The 21,300-nt window shown below is 39.7% G+C and overlaps 1 protein-coding gene and 1 long non-coding RNA gene across 2 annotated transcripts in view; both read right to left on the bottom strand.

Moving 5' to 3' along the window:
- Nucleotides 1-1,179: 1,179 nt before the first annotated feature.
- LOC119407964 lies at nucleotides 1,180-8,383 on the bottom strand. The gene is made up of 3 exons (XR_005186701.1): nucleotides 8,303-8,383; nucleotides 7,119-7,192; nucleotides 1,180-1,309 (listed from the first exon to the last, which is right to left on the bottom strand). It is a non-coding gene; the product is annotated as an uncharacterized LOC119407964 (long non-coding RNA).
- Nucleotides 8,384-12,715: 4,332 nt separating this feature from the next.
- The window catches only part of polrmt (polymerase (RNA) mitochondrial (DNA directed)), a gene marked incomplete in the record, with an annotated part of 55,661 nt that continues 47,076 nt past the window's right edge, over nucleotides 12,716-21,300 (bottom strand). Inside the window, 4 exon segments of the mRNA XM_037674280.1 lie at nucleotides 12,716-12,748; nucleotides 13,131-13,203; nucleotides 13,534-13,632; nucleotides 20,422-20,474. Of these exon segments, the coding sequence (XP_037530208.1) occupies nucleotides 12,716-12,748; nucleotides 13,131-13,203; nucleotides 13,534-13,632; nucleotides 20,422-20,474 (258 nt within the window).

Below are 21,300 nucleotides of genomic sequence, written 5' to 3'. Positions count from 1 at the left end.
ACCTGATCTCTGAATAGTTGGTTTACAATAAAAAAATCATGTCACATTAATCAAAAATATTATAGGCAAATACAAGGTTTACATTCCCATTTCCATAAAGTGCTGAAAAGTTGGTGAAATGAGCAGCTGGACATCCTGGAAACCAACGAGTAAAAAACAAAACAAAAAAACGCATTTTATGAATTGAGCCAGCAGGTGATGGATAATTTCAACCAGAATATTAAAAATGATCAGTCACATCTTATTCACATCATAAAGAATGAAGCTCCGTGCACATCACCTGAAAACCTGCAGTCTGATCATTTATGCCCCCCTCCATGGAAGATTATTTCCATTTCATTACATTGTCACTCAGATGGCTTTGTTCGGCAGCGCCTGCGTCTCGCCTTTGAACATCAACACATTTTGTCTGGAACGGCTGGAATGTTTCCAGCGATGATCAGATAGCACGTTTGCTATTTTTAACTTCTGGATGTGACACTGGCCCTGAAAAATAAATCCAAGTTGATTAGTGAAGCCTTTTGTGCCGCATCTAAAAAAAAGGCCTTTAACTCTCACACAGAACTGAAATACACAGCTATGACTAAACAACGGGCTGTCTCCTTCATCCCATTTAGGCACACTAAGAATAACGGCTTCATCTCTGACCTGAAAGAATAAAGAGAGATAAAAAAACAAAACATTTATTTCAGGGAAATAGTTAAATGTTTAGTATCTCCACAGACAAGAACCAGGAGGACTTTCAGAGACATTTGACTTCTCAGGTGTAGGAGATCGGTAAAAATTAAATAAAAGTTGTCCACTTTTTACAGCGACCCATAAGCGATGCCTAGGTGGGCCAGCGCTCCGTAGAAGTCTCAGATGCAGTGAAGAGTTTGCATTAAAAGTTTCTTCTTCTCAGTGTGAAAGTAGCAAACGTGTTAAACAGATGAACACGATTCAGTATGGCAAATGACCATTTATCCATCCTTGGGAGTTTTTTTTTTTGCTCAGTAATTGAAGGCTTAGCGTTCCCATTCGATGCCGATTGCCTCATTTTTCGCCTGAATGAGTTGCCCACCCAACTTTCCACTGGTCTAACAGTCTAGTTAATCAGGCGGGCTGGCTTCCAGCAGCTCCAGCCTGCTGTGGAGTGGGAGGCTAGCAGGGTGCAGCCAGATCAATGTGCTCATGTCTGCCTTGAAACTCTGGGGGCTCGCAACCTCCCTGCTGCACTCTGTCAGTTCCACTCGTCTCTTTACGCTGGGTTCACGAGGCCCTCAGCTGAAGAAGTAAGTGGATTCTTTCACATGCTGGAGATCGAAATCACCTGAAGAAGAAAGAAGCAACGTGTCAGAGCAGGTTTTAGTCAGAGGGCAGTGGTTACATGTGATAAACCATCTACAGCACTACATTATTGCTGCTAATACAAAGTAGCTACGGGAACAACCTGACAGAAACCAAACTCTCAGCTGTAAAGTAAAACAAAAAGAAATCACAAAAGAGTTCACTGCTATGAATGATAACTAGAGAAATCGCATTTCCTGAAAAAATGCAGTGTGAATGCTTATTGCTGAAGAGCATGTAGAAAAACAGCTGAAATTAGCTTAAAAAAACATGCTGAAATGTAGCTGAAATGGAAGAACAATCCTAAATTAGCAGAAAAAAGCAAAAAAAAAGTCCATGCTCAATAATCTAGGTATACAATCCAACAATTTTCAGTCAGGTCATCTGGACAGTTTCTTTTTTTGCCGACTGAAAATTGTTGGATTGTATACCTGGATTATTGAGCATGAACTTTTTTGGTTTTGAACAAGTTTGACATGATTGTCGACGAGGAAGAGGGCCGGCAACAGAGGAGGGGGCGTGCCAAAGACACCATCTTAGCACCAACATAACTGGTTTGTTCAACTTTGGAGTAAGCTGTTTGGGGGAAGAATCAGTTTTGTGATGTATGTTTCCTTGACTGATGAAGCCTTCTGGATGGAAGGTGAAACGTTTCAGCAAAAAAAAAGAAACTGTCCAGATGACCTGACTAAAAAATGTTGGATAGCAGAAGAAAGCAGAAAGAACTCATATTTGCTGAATTAGGTTTAAATAAGCAGAAATGAGCACAAAAATTAGGAAAATAGCTAAAAAAAAATTGAAATTAATAACAACAACAAAAAAATCTAAAGCGTAGCTGAAAAGGCAGAAAGAAGCTTAAACTACCAGAAGAAAGTGTAAAGAGCTGAACTTTGCTACACAAATGTGGAATTAGCTGAAAAAGCAAAAATGATCACAAAACAGCTGTAGCTTAAATAGTTGATGAAATAACTGAAACTAACAGAAAAAAGCTAACAAGCTGAAATTAGCATAAATAAGTTAATTAGGCTGAAAGAAGCTGAAATTACCACAACAAATTAATTTATCTGAAAACAGCTGAAATTAGCTAAAAACATGTTAAAAAAAAGGTAGCTAAAAAGGTAGCACAAGGTTAAATTAGCATAAAAAGTAGAAAGAACATGTTTGCCCAATTAGGCTTAAAGATGCAGAAATGAGCAAGAAAATTAAGAAATTAGCTAAAAAAACGTTGAAATTAGCAACAACAACAAAACAAAAAAATCTAAAGAGTAGCTGAAAAGGCAGAAAGAGCATAAACTACCAGAAGGAAGTGTTAAGAGCTGAAATGTGCTAAAAAAGGTGGAATTAGCTGAAAAAGCAAAAAATAGCATAAAACATCTGTAGCTGAAACAGTAGCTGAAATAACTGAAACTAACAGAAAAAAGCTAAAAGGAGCATAACAAGATGAAATTAGCATAAAAAGTTAAATAGGCTGAAAGAAGCAGAAATTACCACAAAAAATGTATTTATCTGAAAACAGTTGAAATTAGCTAAAAAAATGTTAAAAAAGGTAGCTGAAAAGTAACAAGCTTAAATTAGCATTAAAAAATTAGAAAGAACATGTTTGCCCAATTAGGCTTAAAGAAGCAGAAATGAGCACAAATAAGAGGAAATTATCAGAAAAAGGCAAAGATTTGCCAAAAACTGCTGAAAAGTAGCTAAAAAAAGCAGAAAGAAGCTTAAATCACCAAAAGGAAGTGGAGGGAGCACATTTTTGCTGAATTAGGCTGAAAAAAGAGAAATGAGTGCAAATAATGTGGAATAAGCTAAAAAAGCTCAAATTAACATAAAAGGCTAAATAGTAGCTGAAGTAGCAGAAAAAGCTGGACCAGAACAAAATGTGAAAGGAGCAGAAAAATGTTGTAAACAGATCTAAAGATATGAGGGATGTAAAATGAGCTCAATTCATTTTATATGAGGAAAAAAAAGTGGCAGAAAAGGCTAAATATTTCAAAAAGCTAAAGTTGCACCAATACCAAAAGTCATAGCAGGATTGTCCTGAAAGAGCTGAACCTTTTGATGTAATTATTTGGTGAAATAGCACAAAAACTGTGGAACGAGAAAGATGCTGAAAAACGTATGAAAGAAAAATGGATTACAATAGTGTGAATGCTTCATAAACTTACACACTATTAGAGAAATTTCTCAGTTCGATCAGAATAAAGTTTGTCAAAAAGGACATTTTCATACTAAATCAGAAGCAGAGAAACTCTTTTTTAAGTTAATTAAACTTAAAACAATTTTTAAAAATGAAGACCCAAGTTTTTAGCTCCGGCAGGCAGCAGAACATTTTCTGAGAGCTCTAATAAATAGCTTGGAAGCTAATTTTAGCTCAACGTGAGCTCCTCTCCTGCGCTTTGCCTTGTTTGCTCCTTGACAGCTGTGTTCACCAGTAGGAGCTGCAGCGTGAATTATTGAGGAGTGAGCATTAAAAAGTGAAAAGTGAAAACCTTCAAGTGGCTACAAAGTGTTGCCATCCATGCTTTAATATGCTGAACTTTGACCTACATCTTGGGACACGGAGAAAATGTGTTCAAGGGACAGAATCTTTCTCATGAATATGGTTCTTCGGTTTCAATTTCTATTGTCACAAATAGACTTTAGCTTTAATTTTTCCACATTTTGTTTTTCTTTTGACTGAGAATTTATTGCAATTTTACAATAAATCAATCTTAAATATGAAAAAGTATTGATTCACAATAACTAACATGACTTAGGAGATCTGAGTGAGCAACACCAGTAAGTAATTTTTAGGTTGAAACGCCTGTCGTTGCTGTTTTAAGGTGACACTTTCTCTCATCAGTAAATGCTTTGGTCTCCAGTTAGAGAACTGGGTGGAGGCTCTACTTCAGAAATGTATTTCTAATACAATTTCAATATTATTTGTTTCTTGTTGATGTGGCTAATGCAGGGATGTTGTGTTTTGTGGCAACATGGAGACTTACCGCAATGATAAATGGTCAATGGACTGTACTTATAAAGCACCTTTCTATCTAATCAAGAACCTCAAAGCTCTTTACAACACAATCTGTGCCCTCATTTACCTCCACACATCCATTCATACAGCACTCTACTACAGCTCTACAAAGATAATTGAGCAAATCATTCTAAAGAGACTAATCAGTGCTTTAAATCACATGCATGCACTGATGAGACACCTATCAGAGGAAATGAGGGGTTCAGCATCTTGCCCAGGGACACGTCAGCGTGTGACTGCTGGTGGAATGAACCTCCAACTCTCCCATTGGAAGACGACAGCTCTAACCACTCAGCCATAAACCCACCCTGCCAACAAAATGTGCTGCACTGAAATTGAAACTCGCCCTATCATGGTTTACACTTAAAAAAGTACAAATTACTTACAATCACCATGAGCTTTTTTCAACCATAACTGATTTCAATAAACATTCAGTGGGTTTCCCATTAGAACAAGCAGGGCATTATGCAAACATCCCTCCCACCCCCTCCGAGTTGCACACCTAAATGGTCTCCGCCACAGAAGTTGATTATGTAAGTGAGGGACACAATTAACAGTAATCAATTTTTACAAGGCAGCTGTCGGTGCCAAGTAAACAGTAGAGTACAGATATAAACGGAGGCACGGTTTGTACAGCAGCGATGCCTGAATCCACCTGTCTCTGCACAGCCCCTATAGAAAGTATTCAGTCCCTTCAATGTTTTATTGTTTTATTGCTGCCATAAAATAATCAAAGTTAATATAAAAAGAGTTATTTGAGAAGAACAAATAAAAGAGTCTAAGTAAACCTTAATTGCCAAAATGAAATCAAATTTGTACACAGAAGTACAGTAGTCCCTCACTACTTTGCGGATCTACTTTCGTGGACTCGCTCTTGGTGGTTTTTCAACGATTGTCAACTTTAATATTACTCACATGATTGGGACGGTACGGAATAAAAAGTTTACGAAAAATTAAATAATACTACGAACAGGTGCCATCATTTTGTAGTTTTCTTTCAATAAGCCTACATTGTATCCCCAGTCCAAAAGAACTACACTACCCAGAAGTCAACAGTGCTTCCGGCTGCTGCTTTCTGCCAAAAAGGAGGGAAAGTTTTGATCCAATCCGAACCTGACTAAAAAGTTTGGTTCTCATTCATAGTGACTTCAGCGCTCAGTGACTCCAGAGAGCCGATCAGAACCAGAACTGGACCAGAACTACTTCCAGTCTCACCAGTCAATCTGAGAGCTGCTTGCATGGAGCTGCTTCCATGAAGCCTCTCGAGTGGGGAAGCATTGCTTGGAGGTCCGGTGTCTTCTCTGGCGCTCACCCAGATTTTGTTCATCAGATCCCTCTGGATTATTTGGACCTGATCGGGACCATTGCGTGGTTTTGTGCTGGCTCTCGGAAGGTCCGGCTCTCTCTAAAAGCATCTGATGCTGAACGGCTGCAGAGAGCTGACCAGAACTGGACCAAGTCTGGTGAGTTCCTCATATAAAATTTTGTAGTATATATATATATATATATATATATATAATATACGTATGTTGTTAAAATTACGCAGGTTTAAGAATTTAGAACATTGCAAGCGTGTGTGAAGGGTTTATAAAACCGTAAAATTGATATAAATACTAAAATAAATATAGTGTTTCAACGTTGCGGTTTTTCACTTATTGCGGGGGTGTCTGGAACATAACCCGAACGATAATCGAAGGACTATGGTACCAAATAAACCTAAGTTTGTAATGTAAAATAAGTAACTGCATAAATATTCACCTCCTTCCATGTGACTGTCCCAGTTCAACTCAGAGAAAAGATTACTGAAAAGTACGTCAGGAGATGGATACAAAAGGGCCAAAACATGCCCAGGAGTTCTGTAAATCCACCATCATGAAAGGTGGGATGTGCAAATCTACTAAGAGCCGGCGGTCCTCACAAACTGAGTGACTGTACAAAAAGAACAGTGAGAAAGGCCACCAACACATGTGAGCACTCTGAAGGAGTTACAGGCTTCACAGGTGAGATGGGAGAGAGACTGTGCATACAACAACTGTTGCCCAGATTCTTTACCAGTCTAAGCTTTATGAGAGAGAGGCAAAAAGAAAGCCACTGCTGAAGAAAACTCCAATTAAATCTCAACTAGAGTTTGCAAAATAGCATGTGGAAGACTCCATGAACAAGTGCAGCTGGACCATGTTATAAAAACAAAAGCAAAAAAAAAAAAAATCCAAGGGGTGAATACTTTTTATAGGTAATTTATATTGAGAGCAAAACCCAGTATAAATAAACAAAGGAATAAACGGAGGAACCAAAATCTTCAACAGCCACACAGATAACTATAACCTCAACAAGAATTTCCTGATGCGTGCTCAATAATCCAGGTAGAAAAATCTAAAATAAGTTAAGTCAGGTCCTCTGGATGGATACCAAAATAAGTTTTTTTTTAAACCCATCCAGAGGACCTGACTTAACTTTTTTAGACTCAGCAAGAATTGGAAATAACACTTCAGTCAAATTCTACATTTCACTTTCTTTGATTAAAACTCCAAATGAGTTGTGTAAAAAAACAACAGGAATCAAGCGGAAAAATATTAAAACCGGAAGAAATGAGTTCTTTGACTTCTTCTATCACACAAACAACTTAACTTAAAAACATCTTTAGGTCATAAATGTAGAACTCTTATCTAATCAGAGAAAATAAAAATAGTGCACGGTTGACTCCCCAACACCCCTCCCTTCACAGCAAGCCCAATTCTTGATGTGAAACCAGGTGTTGTACAGCTGTACGGACACTCACCTGTCTGAGGTACTTTGGCCAGCACCGACAACATCTTCTTGTACTCCTTATATTTCTTGCTCTTGGCATCCATTCTGACAGAAAGAAGCAGAATAAATGAGTTCAGTCTTACAGGAGAACAACAAATTGTGTTGCGTGTCTAAAAATAAGAAGTAGAGGGAAAACAAAACACTTCTAAGGTCTTTAAGTTGTAGTTCTTTTTAAAGAGTCACTCAATACTGCTGAGCGATAGTCTAAAGGTTTCAATCTGATTACCTGCAACATTTAGCCTATTTAAAATGTTTATATATGGTACTGTGCAAACGTTATGAAACACCAATAATTTTTTTGCATATTTTGCTTTTAAGGATCCAGACTTGATCAAAACTGGTCTTGATCAATAGTTCAGGAATTTTAAAGGTTTTCTTTGGACTTTGACTGCTTTTCCACTCATTTTCTGTCAAGTACCTCACCTCACTATTATTATTATTTTTAGTATCGAAATGCATAATTTATATGAATTTTACGTGAATAAGGGGCAGTTCAGTTGTTAAACAAGGACAATGTCCTTCAGATGTTGTTCCACTGTCCAAGTACAGCTCTAGTCAGTTGGTGTCTAAAGGAAAATCAGTTCAGTATTTTAACAAAGAACCCACAGTGTCTTTGCAGTTCCATGTTTTCTTGTCTCTGAGGCATACCAGAGTAATAATGACAGAGTAGAGAAGGATGAGGGTAAAGAGTAAAGGATGTTGAAAAGGTGCCCAATTACTTCCAAAAGACAAAATACTGTACTGAGGGATTATGACAGTTATCCACCTTAGGGCCAGTAAGAAAGACATGAGTGAAAATCACACTCTGCTGTTACAGACTATTAGAGGTAAAAACCTGCCCTGCCTAGATTAATGTGAGGAGTAAATCTTGTGTGTTGCTTGCACTAGTATGAGTACATGCAGTATTTGACAGCTTAGGCCTGCATCATAAAAGTCTAAAAGATCATACACTGAAAAAAAAGCTCAATATCACTGATGGTTTGAGTGAAAAGGGTTCCAAATTTGGAAAAAAATTATAAAATATACTGAAGCTATATTTTGTTTGATTGAAATGAAAATGCTGTCCAAATGTTACTTACTGTATATGTACTGTTTACTCACATATATGCGTGTGAGTTAAATAAACGAACACCGCATGTAAGTATGAATACTTACATGAGTGTGGAGCAGTATTTTTGCAGCATAAAGTTGGACAGATCCTGTAGAATCGGCTGGCTGTGCAGAGCGACAAACTGCTCGCGGCAGATCTAAGAGAGAGGACAAAGACAAGACAAGTTAGTCAACATACAAGCTAAAAAAACATCCATCCCTCCATCCCTCCCTCCCTCCATCCATCCATCCATCCATCCATCCATTTCGGTCAATACCCAGAGTTCGTGGCCATAGGTGAGGGTAGGAACGTAGACCAACCGGTAAACAGAGAGCTTTGCCTTACAGCTCAGCTCCCTCTTCACCAAAATGTACCGGCATAGAGTCCACAATACTGCAGACGCTGCACCAAATCTTCTGTCAAACTCACACTCCATTCTTCCCTCTCTCGTGAACAAAACCCCAAGATACCCGAACTCCTCCACTTGACGCAGAACCTCACCCTCGACCCGAAGAGAACAATCCACTCTTTTCCGACTGAGGACCATGTACTCAGATTTGGAGGTGCTGATTCTTATCCCAGCTGCTTCACACTTGGCTGTGAACTGCTCCAGTGAGAATTGAAGATCATGGCATGATGAAGCCAACAGGATCACATCATCCACAAATAGCAGAGATGGAATCCTGAGGCCACTGAACCAGACTACTTCCACCCACTGGCTGCATCGAGAAAGTCTATCCAGAAACAGTTATGAACAGAATTGATGACAACAGGCAGCCCTGGCGGAGTCCAACCCCCATCCTAAAGGGGTCTGACTTACTGCCGGCAATGCAAACCAAAGTCTCGCACCATATAGGGACCAAATAGCCAACAGCAACGGGCCCCAGTCACATACTTGCAGAGCACTCCCCACAGTGTATCCTGAGGAACAGAGTCAAACACCTTCTCCAAGTCCAATAAACACATGAAGACAGGATGGGCAAACTCCCATGACCCCTTGAAGACCCTAGTGAGGGTAAAGAGCAGGCCAAGTGTTCCACAGCCAGGAAGGAATCCGCATTGTTCCTCCTGGATCTCATTCAATTCAATTCAAAAATACTTTTTTAATCCCAGAGGGAAATTAAATGTTGTTGTAATTCATCATCCTGGTTTCATTAAAGAGTTGTTGTAGATGCTGATGGCTGTGGGCAGAAAGGATCTCTTGTAGCGGTCTGTCCTACAACGGATCTGAAGAAGCCTCTGACTGGACACTCTGTTGTTGTATGACAGTCTGATGAAGAGAATGCTGAGGGTTGTCTATAATGCTCTTCATTTTATGAGAATCCTTCTTTGAACAATCATCTCCAAAGGTTCTAGAGGAGTCCCCAGAACTGAGTCAGTCTTCTTTATGAGCTTGTTGATCTTTTTTAAGTCACTTGCTCTGGTGCTGCTACCCCAGCAGATGATGGCAGAAGAGATAGCACTCTTTACAACAGACTTATAGAAGATATGCAGCATCTTGCTGCAAACACTGAAGGACTTCAGCTTCCTCAAGAAGTACAGTTTGCTCTGTCACTTCCTGTAGACGTCTTCACTGTTGCATTTCCAGTTCAGTCTGTTGTCCAGGTGAACCCCAAGGTATTTATACCTTTCCACCACCTCCACTTCTTCTCCCATGATGGAAATAGGGTTGGACCTGTTCCTGTTTCTCCTGAAATCTAAAATCATCTCCTTTGTTTTGTTCACATTCAAGATGAGATGATTGTTTTCACACCATGCCACCAAGCAGTCCACCAGTTCCCTGCACTCAGCTTCTTGTCCATCTCTGATATACCTGACCACTGCAGAGTCATCTGAATATTTCTGCAGATGACAGGAGTCTGTTTTGTACTGGGAATCTGAGGTGTACAGAGTGAAAAGGAATAGTGAGAGTACAGTCCCCTGTGGTGCTCCTGAGCTACTGACCACCTGGTTAGACACACAACCCTTTAGTCTCACAAACTGTGGTCTGTTCGTCAGGTAGTCTTTGATCCAGGTGATTGTTGAAGCCTCCACCTGAGTCTTCTGAAGTTTCTGACAAAGCAAATCAGGCTGGATTGTGTTACATGCACTAGAGAAAGCAAATAACATGACTCTCACAGTGCTGTCTGCCTTTTCTAGATGACAGTGAGTTTGCTGAAGCAGGTGTATGATGGCATCTTCAACTCCAAGTCCACGACAATAAGCAAACTGCAGTGGGTCCTGATATGTGCTTGTTTGTTTAGTCTGGTGGGCCAACAAAAGTCTCTCTAGGACCTTCATGATGTGGAATGTCAGGGCAACAGGTCTATAGTCATTGAGGACTGATGGGTGAGGTTTCTTTGGTACTGGAACAAGGCAGGATGTTTTCCACAACACTGGAACCTTCTCCTGGGTCAGGCTAAGGTGAAGAGGTGCTGCAGAACCCCACAGAGTTGCTCTTCACATACCTTCCGGACTCTGGGACTGACACCATCTGGACCTGCAGCCTTATTCAGATTCAGTCTCTCTAGCTGCTTCCTCACCTGACTTATGGAGATGCAGAACGGGGAGGCAAAGGAGGTATCAGTAGCTTCTGATTTGGTTGAAGACCAACATGTAGTAGAAGAAGGGTCCATGACCGAGGTGGTAGATAAAATATTTGAGGTGTGACAGGACAGCCTTGTGTCGAAGGAAGGTGGTATGTTTGTTTGGCTGTGGGCAAGAGATGAGGACGATGAGCTTGTTCCTGAACTGAACCTATTGAAGAATGTGTTCAGTTCATTGGCTCTGTCCAGGCTTCCATCCTTCTGATCTTCCTTCTGCTTGAAGCCTGTGATCTTTTTCATCCCTGATCACACCTCTCTAATATTGTTCTGCTGCTCTCCAGCTTCTTCTTGTTTGCTGCACCTCTTTGCAGTTTCTTATCTCGCCTTTTAGTTGCTTCTGTGTACTCAATAATTCTCTGTCTACCTCCCTGAAGGCTCTTTTTTTTCTGGTTAAGCAGTTCCTTCAAGTCAGTGGTTGACCAACGATTGGACTCACTTCTTCAGTACCCCTGAATAGACCTTACCAGGGAGGCTAAGGAGAATGATGCTCGTATAATTGGAGCTCACCCTCCGCGCCCCCATTTTAAAGAGAGGAACCACCACTCCAGTCTGCCAATCCAGTCGCACTGCCCCCGATGTCCACGCAATGCTGCAAATGCGTATTAACCAAGACAGCCCTGCAACATCCAGAGCCTTAAGGAAATTAGGGTGGATCTTGTCTACCCCCGGAGCCCTGCTGCCACAGAACTTTTTAACTACCTCGGCAACCTCAACCACGGTTATGAACAGATCAACCCCAAAGTCCCCCGACTCAGCTTCCTCCATGGAAGATGTACTGGTGGGATTGAAAAGGTCAGAGAAGTATTCCTTCTACCTCCTGATGATGTCACTGGTTGAGGTCAACAGCACCACACCTTCACTTAACACATTGTTAGTAAACCACTGATTTCCCCTCCTCAGCTGCCTAATGGTTTGCCAGAATCTCCTCAGAACCGACTGAGAGTCTATTCAAGACCTCACCGAACTCCTCCCATATCTGAGCTTTTGCCTCAGCAACAGCCAAGGCTGCAGTATGCTTGGCACTCCAGTACTCCTCAGCTGCCTCCGGAGTCCCACCATCCAACAAAGTCCATTAGTAACAGAAAATAAATGATCTCTAAACCTAGTGTGACAGCTCACTCAGTTATGGTATAGCAACAAACCTGGATAGCTATTTTTCCAGTTCTTTGAAATCCTCTAACAGTATTTCAAATATTTTTACACCCAGAACAGATCATTAGGCAAATGGGTGACTCGATAATAACACTTATACCATTCTTCACAGAATTAAAACAGTGTGAACTGTCTTTAGACTGTGCAAAGTCCCCCACCAACCCAATTAAAATCCACAGCTGGGGCCATATCTGAGGAGCCATAGTGTAGGTCTCAGTTGAACATTTTCTATGCATTACTTCTATGATTTATGCATGTGAGTCAATTTCCTCTTAAATCCTCATTTATTTGGGTTTGCTTGTGCATCTCACAGTAAATCTTCCTCTGGATTCCACCACAGACAGGCTGCCAGTGGAAAAAAATAGGCAGAAAAAGATGGAGGATAGATGGGCTGCCATTAAAAAGAGACTCCCTTTTTCCATGTGCTTAGATGTCGACTAAGATATCTGATAGCTCTCTTCTCTGCTGCTGTGTTCAATTACCTGTGTAATGAGGAAGGCATACACCCCTCAAATCAAGAGACGAAGACTACGAAAAGAAATAAATGTAGTGAGATGAAGCTGCTTCACTGGTTATGACTCCTCTGAGATTGGACAAAGATATAAAACTGTGACTGTGCTTTGGAAGTGCATCTACAGAAAATTGGGACTTTGTGGTAATTTGATTCATTTTATTCTGAGCTGTGTCTCAGTCTGGACTGAACGATCTACTTTCAGTATGCAGGGGCAGGCAGTCATTTATTCAGCCAAACAGGCTCTGTCTGCTACCTGCAGCCTGAAAATGCAAGAGGCAGAGACAACTGAAAGTTTGCATTAGGGGCATCACTTAGCTTTTATTACAGCAGAAGCACTCGTTATAGATACGACACAAATTGATTTTTATCTCCAGCATCCTCTGTGTTATCGGTAAAACAAGCTCAGCATCTCAGCACTTAGAAAACCACACATCATTCCTTTGACGAGAGAAAAAAAGCTTTACTTCGAGAAGAGACAGAGATGAAAGGACCGAATCACATAAGCTATCTTTAACTTGTATACATCATTAAAAAAAGAGAAGAAAATCCTGACAATTCATGATCAGACAGGGCAGAAACAGCTGTACAGGGATGATAAGAGTGGGGAATGATGGGAGAGGAGAGATCACTGTAATCTGATACCTTGTTCATGGTGTCCACAGTGAGGGCGTGAGTCCAGAAACAGTCGTGAACTGAGACGAATGTCAGGCCAGTGCTGAGAGAGGAAAAGAGGAGCATGATGAGGGTTCATGTAAGAATAGAAAGGATTCAAAAATAGGCAAAGAAAGGCTGTAATTGTCCAAACACAGGTGACTCAAAGTCTCTGCAAGTTCTACTTTGACGTAAAACTTGTCAAAAAAAGAATAATTGATCTACTAATAACAAGACCTTTACACAGTACAATAAATGTCTCAAGTGATGTGTGAATAAAACAGGATTGAGCTTTCTTAAAAGCCTTCAGGCGTCATGCACTCATGAAGCATCATGTTCTGATTTTAATCAGGAAACTGGGTGTTCCAAACCCTGTCAGTGTGCTAAATAATACCTGTGGCAGTGGAGAGAAGTCAGCATCATGTGTGTGGAGTCCAAAGAGTGGATAAAGTTTGGTGGGAATGCATTCTTCTGTTTAACTGTGTCAGGTCTCCTGAAAAACCAAATAGACATAAAAAAGATACTTTTAGGTAGACAGCAAGAGTAATCGCCAATACATACTTGAAGTGCTGGTCTTTGCGCAGGATATTTGCCTAAAACTTTGGCATTATGTGTTTGACAAAACCCTGTTTGGCTGTTAGAAATTTATCTCAAGAATTACTGGACAAATTCTAATAAAACATTCAAAAAGCAATCATGTTATGGACAACCCCCCCGCCCCAAAATAAATAAAGTGGTATATTGATGTTCCCCGATGCTGAGGTATTTGAATATTGAGTGCCTGTAGATTTTGAGATGACTTTTTCAAGTTTTTCTGGACTGGAATTGAACAGAGAATGCAAGTAAACCACAATGTATTTGATACAAGATATTCAAGTGGGTAGGAGTCACACTGTGTATAAGAACAAAGGTAGATTTATTTTTCTTTTTTTGCTTGTCCCAGGCAGCGCAAAGTGACAGATACTGGGGAGTGGAGAGAGCAATTTATCCATGACTAGGTGCAATGACAGACAGACATAGGGTATTTCCAACTACCCCTTTTCGTTTTGCGACGGAGAAGAAAAAAAAAAGTGTTAGGAATCAATCAAATACAAGATGGCTACAACAGCTAATCAACCTTTGCTATCACAAAAATGGGTATAACTCGGCTTTACTGATATTGAACTAAAATGTCATATGATTGTACGCAAGCGAAATACCCAAAGCATTCTCTGAGCATGACGTCTTGTGGTATAGCTAAGCATATCACAATAACAAATTTTGCTGGGCGATTAATTTTCTCAGAAATTACTGCGATAAACAATAATATTGTTTGAAACTTGACAATAATTAGTAATTGTCAAATTGAAGAAGAAATGTTGGTTAATTTTGTGTGTAGTACCATTTTTGACCACTGGATGGCAGTATAAAACGTATGAACCAAAGGATGGATAGTGAGGGAGCAAGCAGCGTGTCTGTTTAAGAAAAATGGGTGTGAGGTTCCTTGACGTGACGTGACTGTCTCTCGTTCCTGTTTTTCAGTTCTCAAAATGGCGGACGCTCGGTGTGGTTTGAACTCTTTAGCATAGCTAGCATAGCTAACTCTAGCATAGCATAGCATTGAGCATGCATCAGGATTTTAGCATAGCATTTTTCACACAAAGCTTTTGATAAAAAATCAGTAAACAAGTTCTCAGCTTCTTTTTGCAGAGGAAAAACAACTTTTTACACAAAGGCACGGGTTTCAACCGTGAATTTTGGAGCTTCGACAAGACAGAGAATTTTTCCCAATGTCGGCTTGTTAGCTTAGCTCGTAGCTTAGCTTCTCAGCTTAGCTGCATTTAACGATCCAAAAAAACACGATTTTGGACGCTTAAAACAGATTTTAAAGAGAAAAGAAAGGGAGGGGTCAGTGAAGGGCACCAGAGTTGAGCTTTTTGCCATCCAGTGTCTTCAGTAGAAAGAGAGAGACACGAAGAAGCGATAAAGCCGATAAACGAAAATAAGGTCGATAATTTTCATTTATCATGTGATTAATTGATTAATTGATTTATTGTTTATTGCGACAGGCCTAGGTATAGCACATGCTATTATTATCAAGGTTTGACCAAATCAGCGTTAAGACTATCATTTCTCAACATAAGAATATCTTAAAGTTTAAAACTGGCACGACAAGCAGCACACAATATGCATTCTTTAATGAAATGCAATTTTTATTTCGAAATAATTTTCAACTTTGTTCAACACTTGAGAAACAGCAGTTAGAAAAAAAAAAGCACTGCATTTGTATGAAAATACAATGTATACAACAACAAAAGGATGTGTACAAATATACTAAGCTGTGTTCACCACACTTAAAAGTTTTCACTTGAATTCATTCAGGGCTCATTTTTGCTACAGAAAAAAAAATTCAGTTTTCATTTATTTCAACTTGCTTTGTGTTTTTGAGATAGCTTTTCAAATTAAAATCGTTGTGGTTGTAAACAAATGTAAAAGTTTAGATTTCTTGTGTCTTTTTTCCCCTATAGAGGTGTTTTTATTTACATATTCTAGTAGGGTCCATCTTGCTGTAGTTAGTAGTTTATGTTACTTGCTGAAACCATCAGTTTGCTTCAGGTCAGCCTGAAGGGTTTTGAATTTTTGTCTTAGTCCCCCCAAAATTTGCATCAACCTAGGGACACCTTGCTCACTGTGTTAATTTTAGCTCCCCATTATGGATGAATCTTTACAAAGTTTTACTGTGCAACTGCCTACATTATGCACTCTGTTGAAACAGCAATCTGAAAGTAGTTGACAATGACATTTGTCACGATTATGGAACAGCATTACAAAGCTGCTCAGTAACAGTTGCTTTCTGAACAGCAGATACTTTCCTTGTCTTTATCATTGTGAAACATGGACATTTTTTGTTGTACTTTGATGCAGGAGAATCAAACATTCAGCAAAAAATACATTAATAAAAATAAGCACAAGTCTATTTTTCTTTTATGCTTAAAAAATTGTTGCTACTCGTTTGAAGGATCTTAATTTAATAACTGCATCTAATTTGACTCTTTTTTTAATCATAAAAGTTGGTTCACTTGTGTTTATATAAATTCTAAATTTACAACTCTGGGATGGTTAGATTTCCTACCCCAACTGTTTATAAAAATGTAGCGTTGCTGCTTCTGCGGCTGCTTTATGGCCAGTCTTGTCCCATGTTCCCATTAACCTGGACCTGGGCCATTTAAAATCCTGTGGGCCATCACAGACCAGAACATTCCTCTAATGGAAACACAAAAATAGTAGAAACAGCCTGAGCCAAACCCAAAGCTAAGACACTAAAGCATGGGCACACAGCATGATAAAAATAAAATAAAAATAAATAACATAAAGGAGAATTTAAAGGCTATCATTAATCTAGCTTATCGTATATTTAAAGAATACAGGTAAAGTAAAATTAACTCTTGAAAATACAGAAAAAGCCCCAATCCACTTTTAGCGTGTTTCAGACTTGGAAAACGAAAAGGTATGAAACTTCTTAAGTAGAATAAATACCAGCCTTTTCAATAACTTTTTGAGTAGGACGCTAATGGCTCAGAGTAGGAGGCTGTAGTCATTTCCCAACATCAACACAAACAGTAGATGTTCTGTGCAGCAAAAATGTTGGTTTTCTCTAACTACAGACAGACAAGATCATGAAATCTGATCGACATCAAAAGCATATCGTGTCCATTTGAATGAAACGGTTTTAACCCTTTACCTTTATGACTATTCATGTTCCTCAGGGGAAATCAACCAACCACCTTATTTAACTGCTTAAAAATACCATTTTAAAATATTTTTTCCACAAAAAAACTAGTGAGTCTGTTAGAGCTGTCTCAGCCTTTAAATAAAATAATTTAAATTATCCTTTTTTATTTTATTTTAATACTTTATGGGGGTTTTTGTTTAAAAAACACTACACTACAGGGATTTTTAAACTGACAAGATATTTATTTCATGGTAAATTTAGAAAGTATATTTTCTTCCATGCTCCGGTTTCCTCCCACGGACCAAAAACATGCATGTTAGGCTGATTGGTAACTCTAAATTGTCCCTAGGTGTGAGTGAGAGAGTGAATGGTTGTTTGTCTCATTTGTCTCTATGTGGCCCTGTGATGGACTTGCGACCCGTCCACGGTGTACCCCGCCCCTTGCACAGTGATTGCTGGACATGGGCACCAGCGACCCCCGTGACCCAAAATGGAATAAACGGGTAAAGATAATGGATGGATGGATGGATGGATTTTCTTCCATTAGTATGTCCTCTGGGTCAACATTCACAACCTGCTCTGTTCTCCAGAGCTCAGAACTGATGCTTGGTTTTGTTGGCCTAGTCAGAGGGGTTCTGGATACCCTACTCTGTGCAGAATCAGACCTCCTAGTAGTGCTCGTTCTGCTCTTCCTCTCTTTCAGTCCTCTCTGTCTGATTGCTTTTCTCCTTCATGATCCTCTCCTCTGTCTGAGAGGTTCTGGGTCTGTGGTTCTGTCCTTCTCTAGGTTTGCAGCTGTCTTCCTCACGTTCAAAAATCATCTCGTTTTGACTCATATACACTACACACCAACTATAAAACCCAAACACGTTAAATATCACAAATCTCTCAAACCTCATGACTCACTCCCGCTCTCACAATGACTTTATTGCACCAAATTCCATTCAACTTCTATGTCTTTTTCTTCTTCTTCCTGTAGACTTTTTGGCACATGATAAATAACTTTGAGCCTCCATCAGAAAGGAGCGGGATAGTGGCTTATCTGTTCAGTGGGTGTGGGAGGTGAAAGTGGAGGGTGATGGGGGCATTTGTTCCCTGAGACTGCCCATCTTTGCTGCAGCCTCTTGCGCTACCGTGCTTCAGATTTGACAATGATTTTCAGAAAAAGATGTGTCGTGGATTTTTTTTATCATGACTCTTGTTTTATTTGGCCTACCAACACAATTTAAAAATTGGTGTGCAGATTAAAATCTTAACTTTTGACAAATTAAATTGGGGTCGCCAAGAGGCTGTGTCTTTTCTGCTAGAAAGACTGAAATCGGTCATGTGACTATACGCGCTGGAGTGTCGATTGACTCCAAAGGGAAAAAAAATCATCAGTCAGAGTAGGCAGCGCCAGACCCTTGAGTAGAACTGTCATTTCTAACCCGAACCCGTAGCCTGGCCCCGGTTTCGGATGGGGGCGGGCCAGAATAATGTGCTTAATGTGCGAACCAGGCCGGTGTCGGGCTTTTGATTGCATCAGCGGACGTGCACAGCTGACGATTCAATTAGATGACAAAATGGCTTGCCATACTTCACTAGCCACACGCGGCCATTTGACCACGTGCTGACTGGCCTTGAAAGAGGTAAAAAGTTCAGTTAAGCTTCAAATGGGCTACTGCCAGCAATCCATCAGCCCAAATGGACATTCATTCAGCCACTGCACTCAGCAGATGTACGCGGCCGATGACTCAAACAGTGAGATCACAAAATATCCGACATGTCAGAGCAGGGTACATGTCTGAATACAGGCAGAAGTAGCTCCGATCTTCTGCCCCCTTTACTCAGCCATGCGCGTCCGTTGATAAATAAGCAGGTAAAGCTTAATTTAAAAAATGTCGGGGGGGTGGGGGGGTGTCTGGTTTGGACCTGGTCGGTTGGGTGGTGTATGGAAATGATGGTTACGGGCTGGGGCCGGGTCAGGTCGGATTTTTTGGACCTGAATACAACTCTACCCTTGAGAAGGTGTCAAAATCACTGCCTGCCACCTGGGGAGTCAGCCACCCCACCATCACAGACATTTACACCTCCAGATGCAGGAAGAAGGCTACCTGCATCATTAAAGAGTTTATTTGTTCAAGGATTATTTGTGAACTTAAATAAAATGTTTATTTTTTTGACTATTTGTTTTTGTATGCAGATGTAAAGGCCAAAGGAAATCACAGTGATTGTGACAGGTCTACCGTTACAATGTCTGTCTGTGATGCTTTCACAGACAGCAAATCTCAAGTTTCAGATGCAGCTTTCACCTCATTTTTAGCTCTCAACTTCATCCCACCCTCCCTCCACCTGAGTTATTGTTTCATATTCAGGCTGATGGTGCACTGTAAATGTCAGACTGAGGAGAACAGCTGTCAATCGGTGTCTTCCATGTCTCCAGTGTTTTCACTCTATTATTCCTTGACTTTTCATTGCTGTCTCTCAGCTTGTCTCCTTTTGTTTGATACTCACCTCTGTGACTCCGTCTTGTCCTAACCCTTCCCTGCAGAACTTTTTTGGCTTAAGTACATATTTAAAATAAATAAATAAATAATCAGCATCAAATTAATACCAGTGCATTATTTTTTATGTCAAACTGTGTAAGGCTATCTTTCATGCAATATATTTTTTCCCTTTATCTTCTATTTGGGCAGCTATGGCTTAGTAGTTAGAGCAGTCGTCCTCCAGTGCAAGAGTTGGGGGTTTGATTCCACCGGCAGTCACATGCTGAAGTGTCCCTGGGCAAGACACTGAACCCCTCATTGCCGTCGATGTGTGTCCCATTGGTGTATGAATGTGATAAAGCACTGATTATTCTTTGTACAGATATAGTAGAGCGCTGTATGAATGGGTGATGAGGGCACAGATCGTAGTGTAAAACGCTTTGAGTATCTTGATCAGAACAGAAAAGTGCTATATAAGTGCAGTCCATTTATCATTTATTTCTATGCAAAATCTATTTTGCTTGGTTTCCTAATTGCAAACATTTGTCACAAAAATGCCTTTAGCCTACTTTTTTAACTTTTAGATAAGCCACTATACTTCAAGTGCATAGCATATTTTTTAAATGCATAACATCAATGTGATGGAAATTCTGAGTTAATGATAAAAGTGAAGTTTCTACAAAGAACGAAAAAGACAATTAGTTAAAGTAGGCACGGACGTTTTTAGTTAAAGTAATCTCCAGGGAAAGGGCTGACGCTCTTGAAAGTGTAAAGTAATTACCTCATAGAAACACTTCTGTCTAGATTCATTCATCTATGTGAGAAAAAAATAACTACATTTTGACAATGTGTGATTACAAATTAAACAAAAAAGTAATAACAAATAAAAATCATTTGTGGCAAACAGCATTTCTTTAACCAGATAGCTTCCTTGCTTCATTCATATCACTAACACCAACTCAGCAATGGCATTTCGGGTAAAAATGCCAATGAATGCATGTAGAAAAAGTAGTACATTAATTAAAAAGAAAGAGAACTACATCTATCAAGTCTGTGTTGAAATGAGAGTAAAAAAGCAGACAGAAACATATACACAGAGTCTTACTCTTTGCTGTCATGGTTGATTTTGAGGATTATATGTTGCATTTTGCTCTTCACCTGGAAAGCAAAACAAAGAACATATTGGTTATAGCCTAAAATAGGTTAGGTTTAACTTGGCTTAGTTTCAGCTTCTAATGACAATGGCTCAAAATGACATTTTACCATTATAATTACATTTTAACAACCCATTTGAAGTAGGGCATTGACCAAATAAAATCACATGGTCATAGAAGTTACAAGTTTTGGAACAGAATTCGTGGAAAGTAAATGTCAATGACTTAATATGAACTTAACATTATGTAGATTAAAATAACAAAAATGGCTGTCATGAGCCACTTTATCTGATGGAGAGTTGTAAAAAAAAAAAGAAGAAAAAGTTACAACAATGAAGATAAATTTTCTATATGTACTGACTTCTAACAATCCTGAAAAGAATTTAGAGAAAATAGCATGCCTGATTTTACTCATACAACAATCATATTATTCAACATCTGCTACATTTTTCCCCGGTTCAAACCCCGGTCCGGAGGCCTTTCTGGGTGGAGCTATCATGTTCTCTCCGTGCATGTGTGGGTTCTCTCTGGGTACTCCGGTTTACTCCCACAGACCCAAAACATGCTGTTAGGCTGATTGGTAACTCTAAATTGTCCCTAGGTGTGAGTGAGAGACTGAATGGTTGTTTGTCTCGTTTATCTCTATGTGGCCCTGCGATGGACTTACGACCTGTCCAGGGTGTACCCCGCCCCTCGCACAGTGATTGCTGGACATGGGCACTGGCGACCCCCGTGACACAAAATGGAAGAAGTGGGTAAAAGATAATGGATGGATGGATACGTATATACATATGTATATATGTGCATATATATACATATATAGAACTATA

This window comes from Nematolebias whitei, chromosome 3, assembly GCF_014905685.2.
Source record: "Nematolebias whitei isolate Nwh7 chromosome 3, NemWhi1, whole genome shotgun sequence".
Lineage (NCBI taxonomy): Eukaryota > Metazoa > Chordata > Actinopteri > Cyprinodontiformes > Rivulidae > Nematolebias > Nematolebias whitei.
This window is presented reverse-complemented; position numbering and strand designations above follow the sequence as displayed.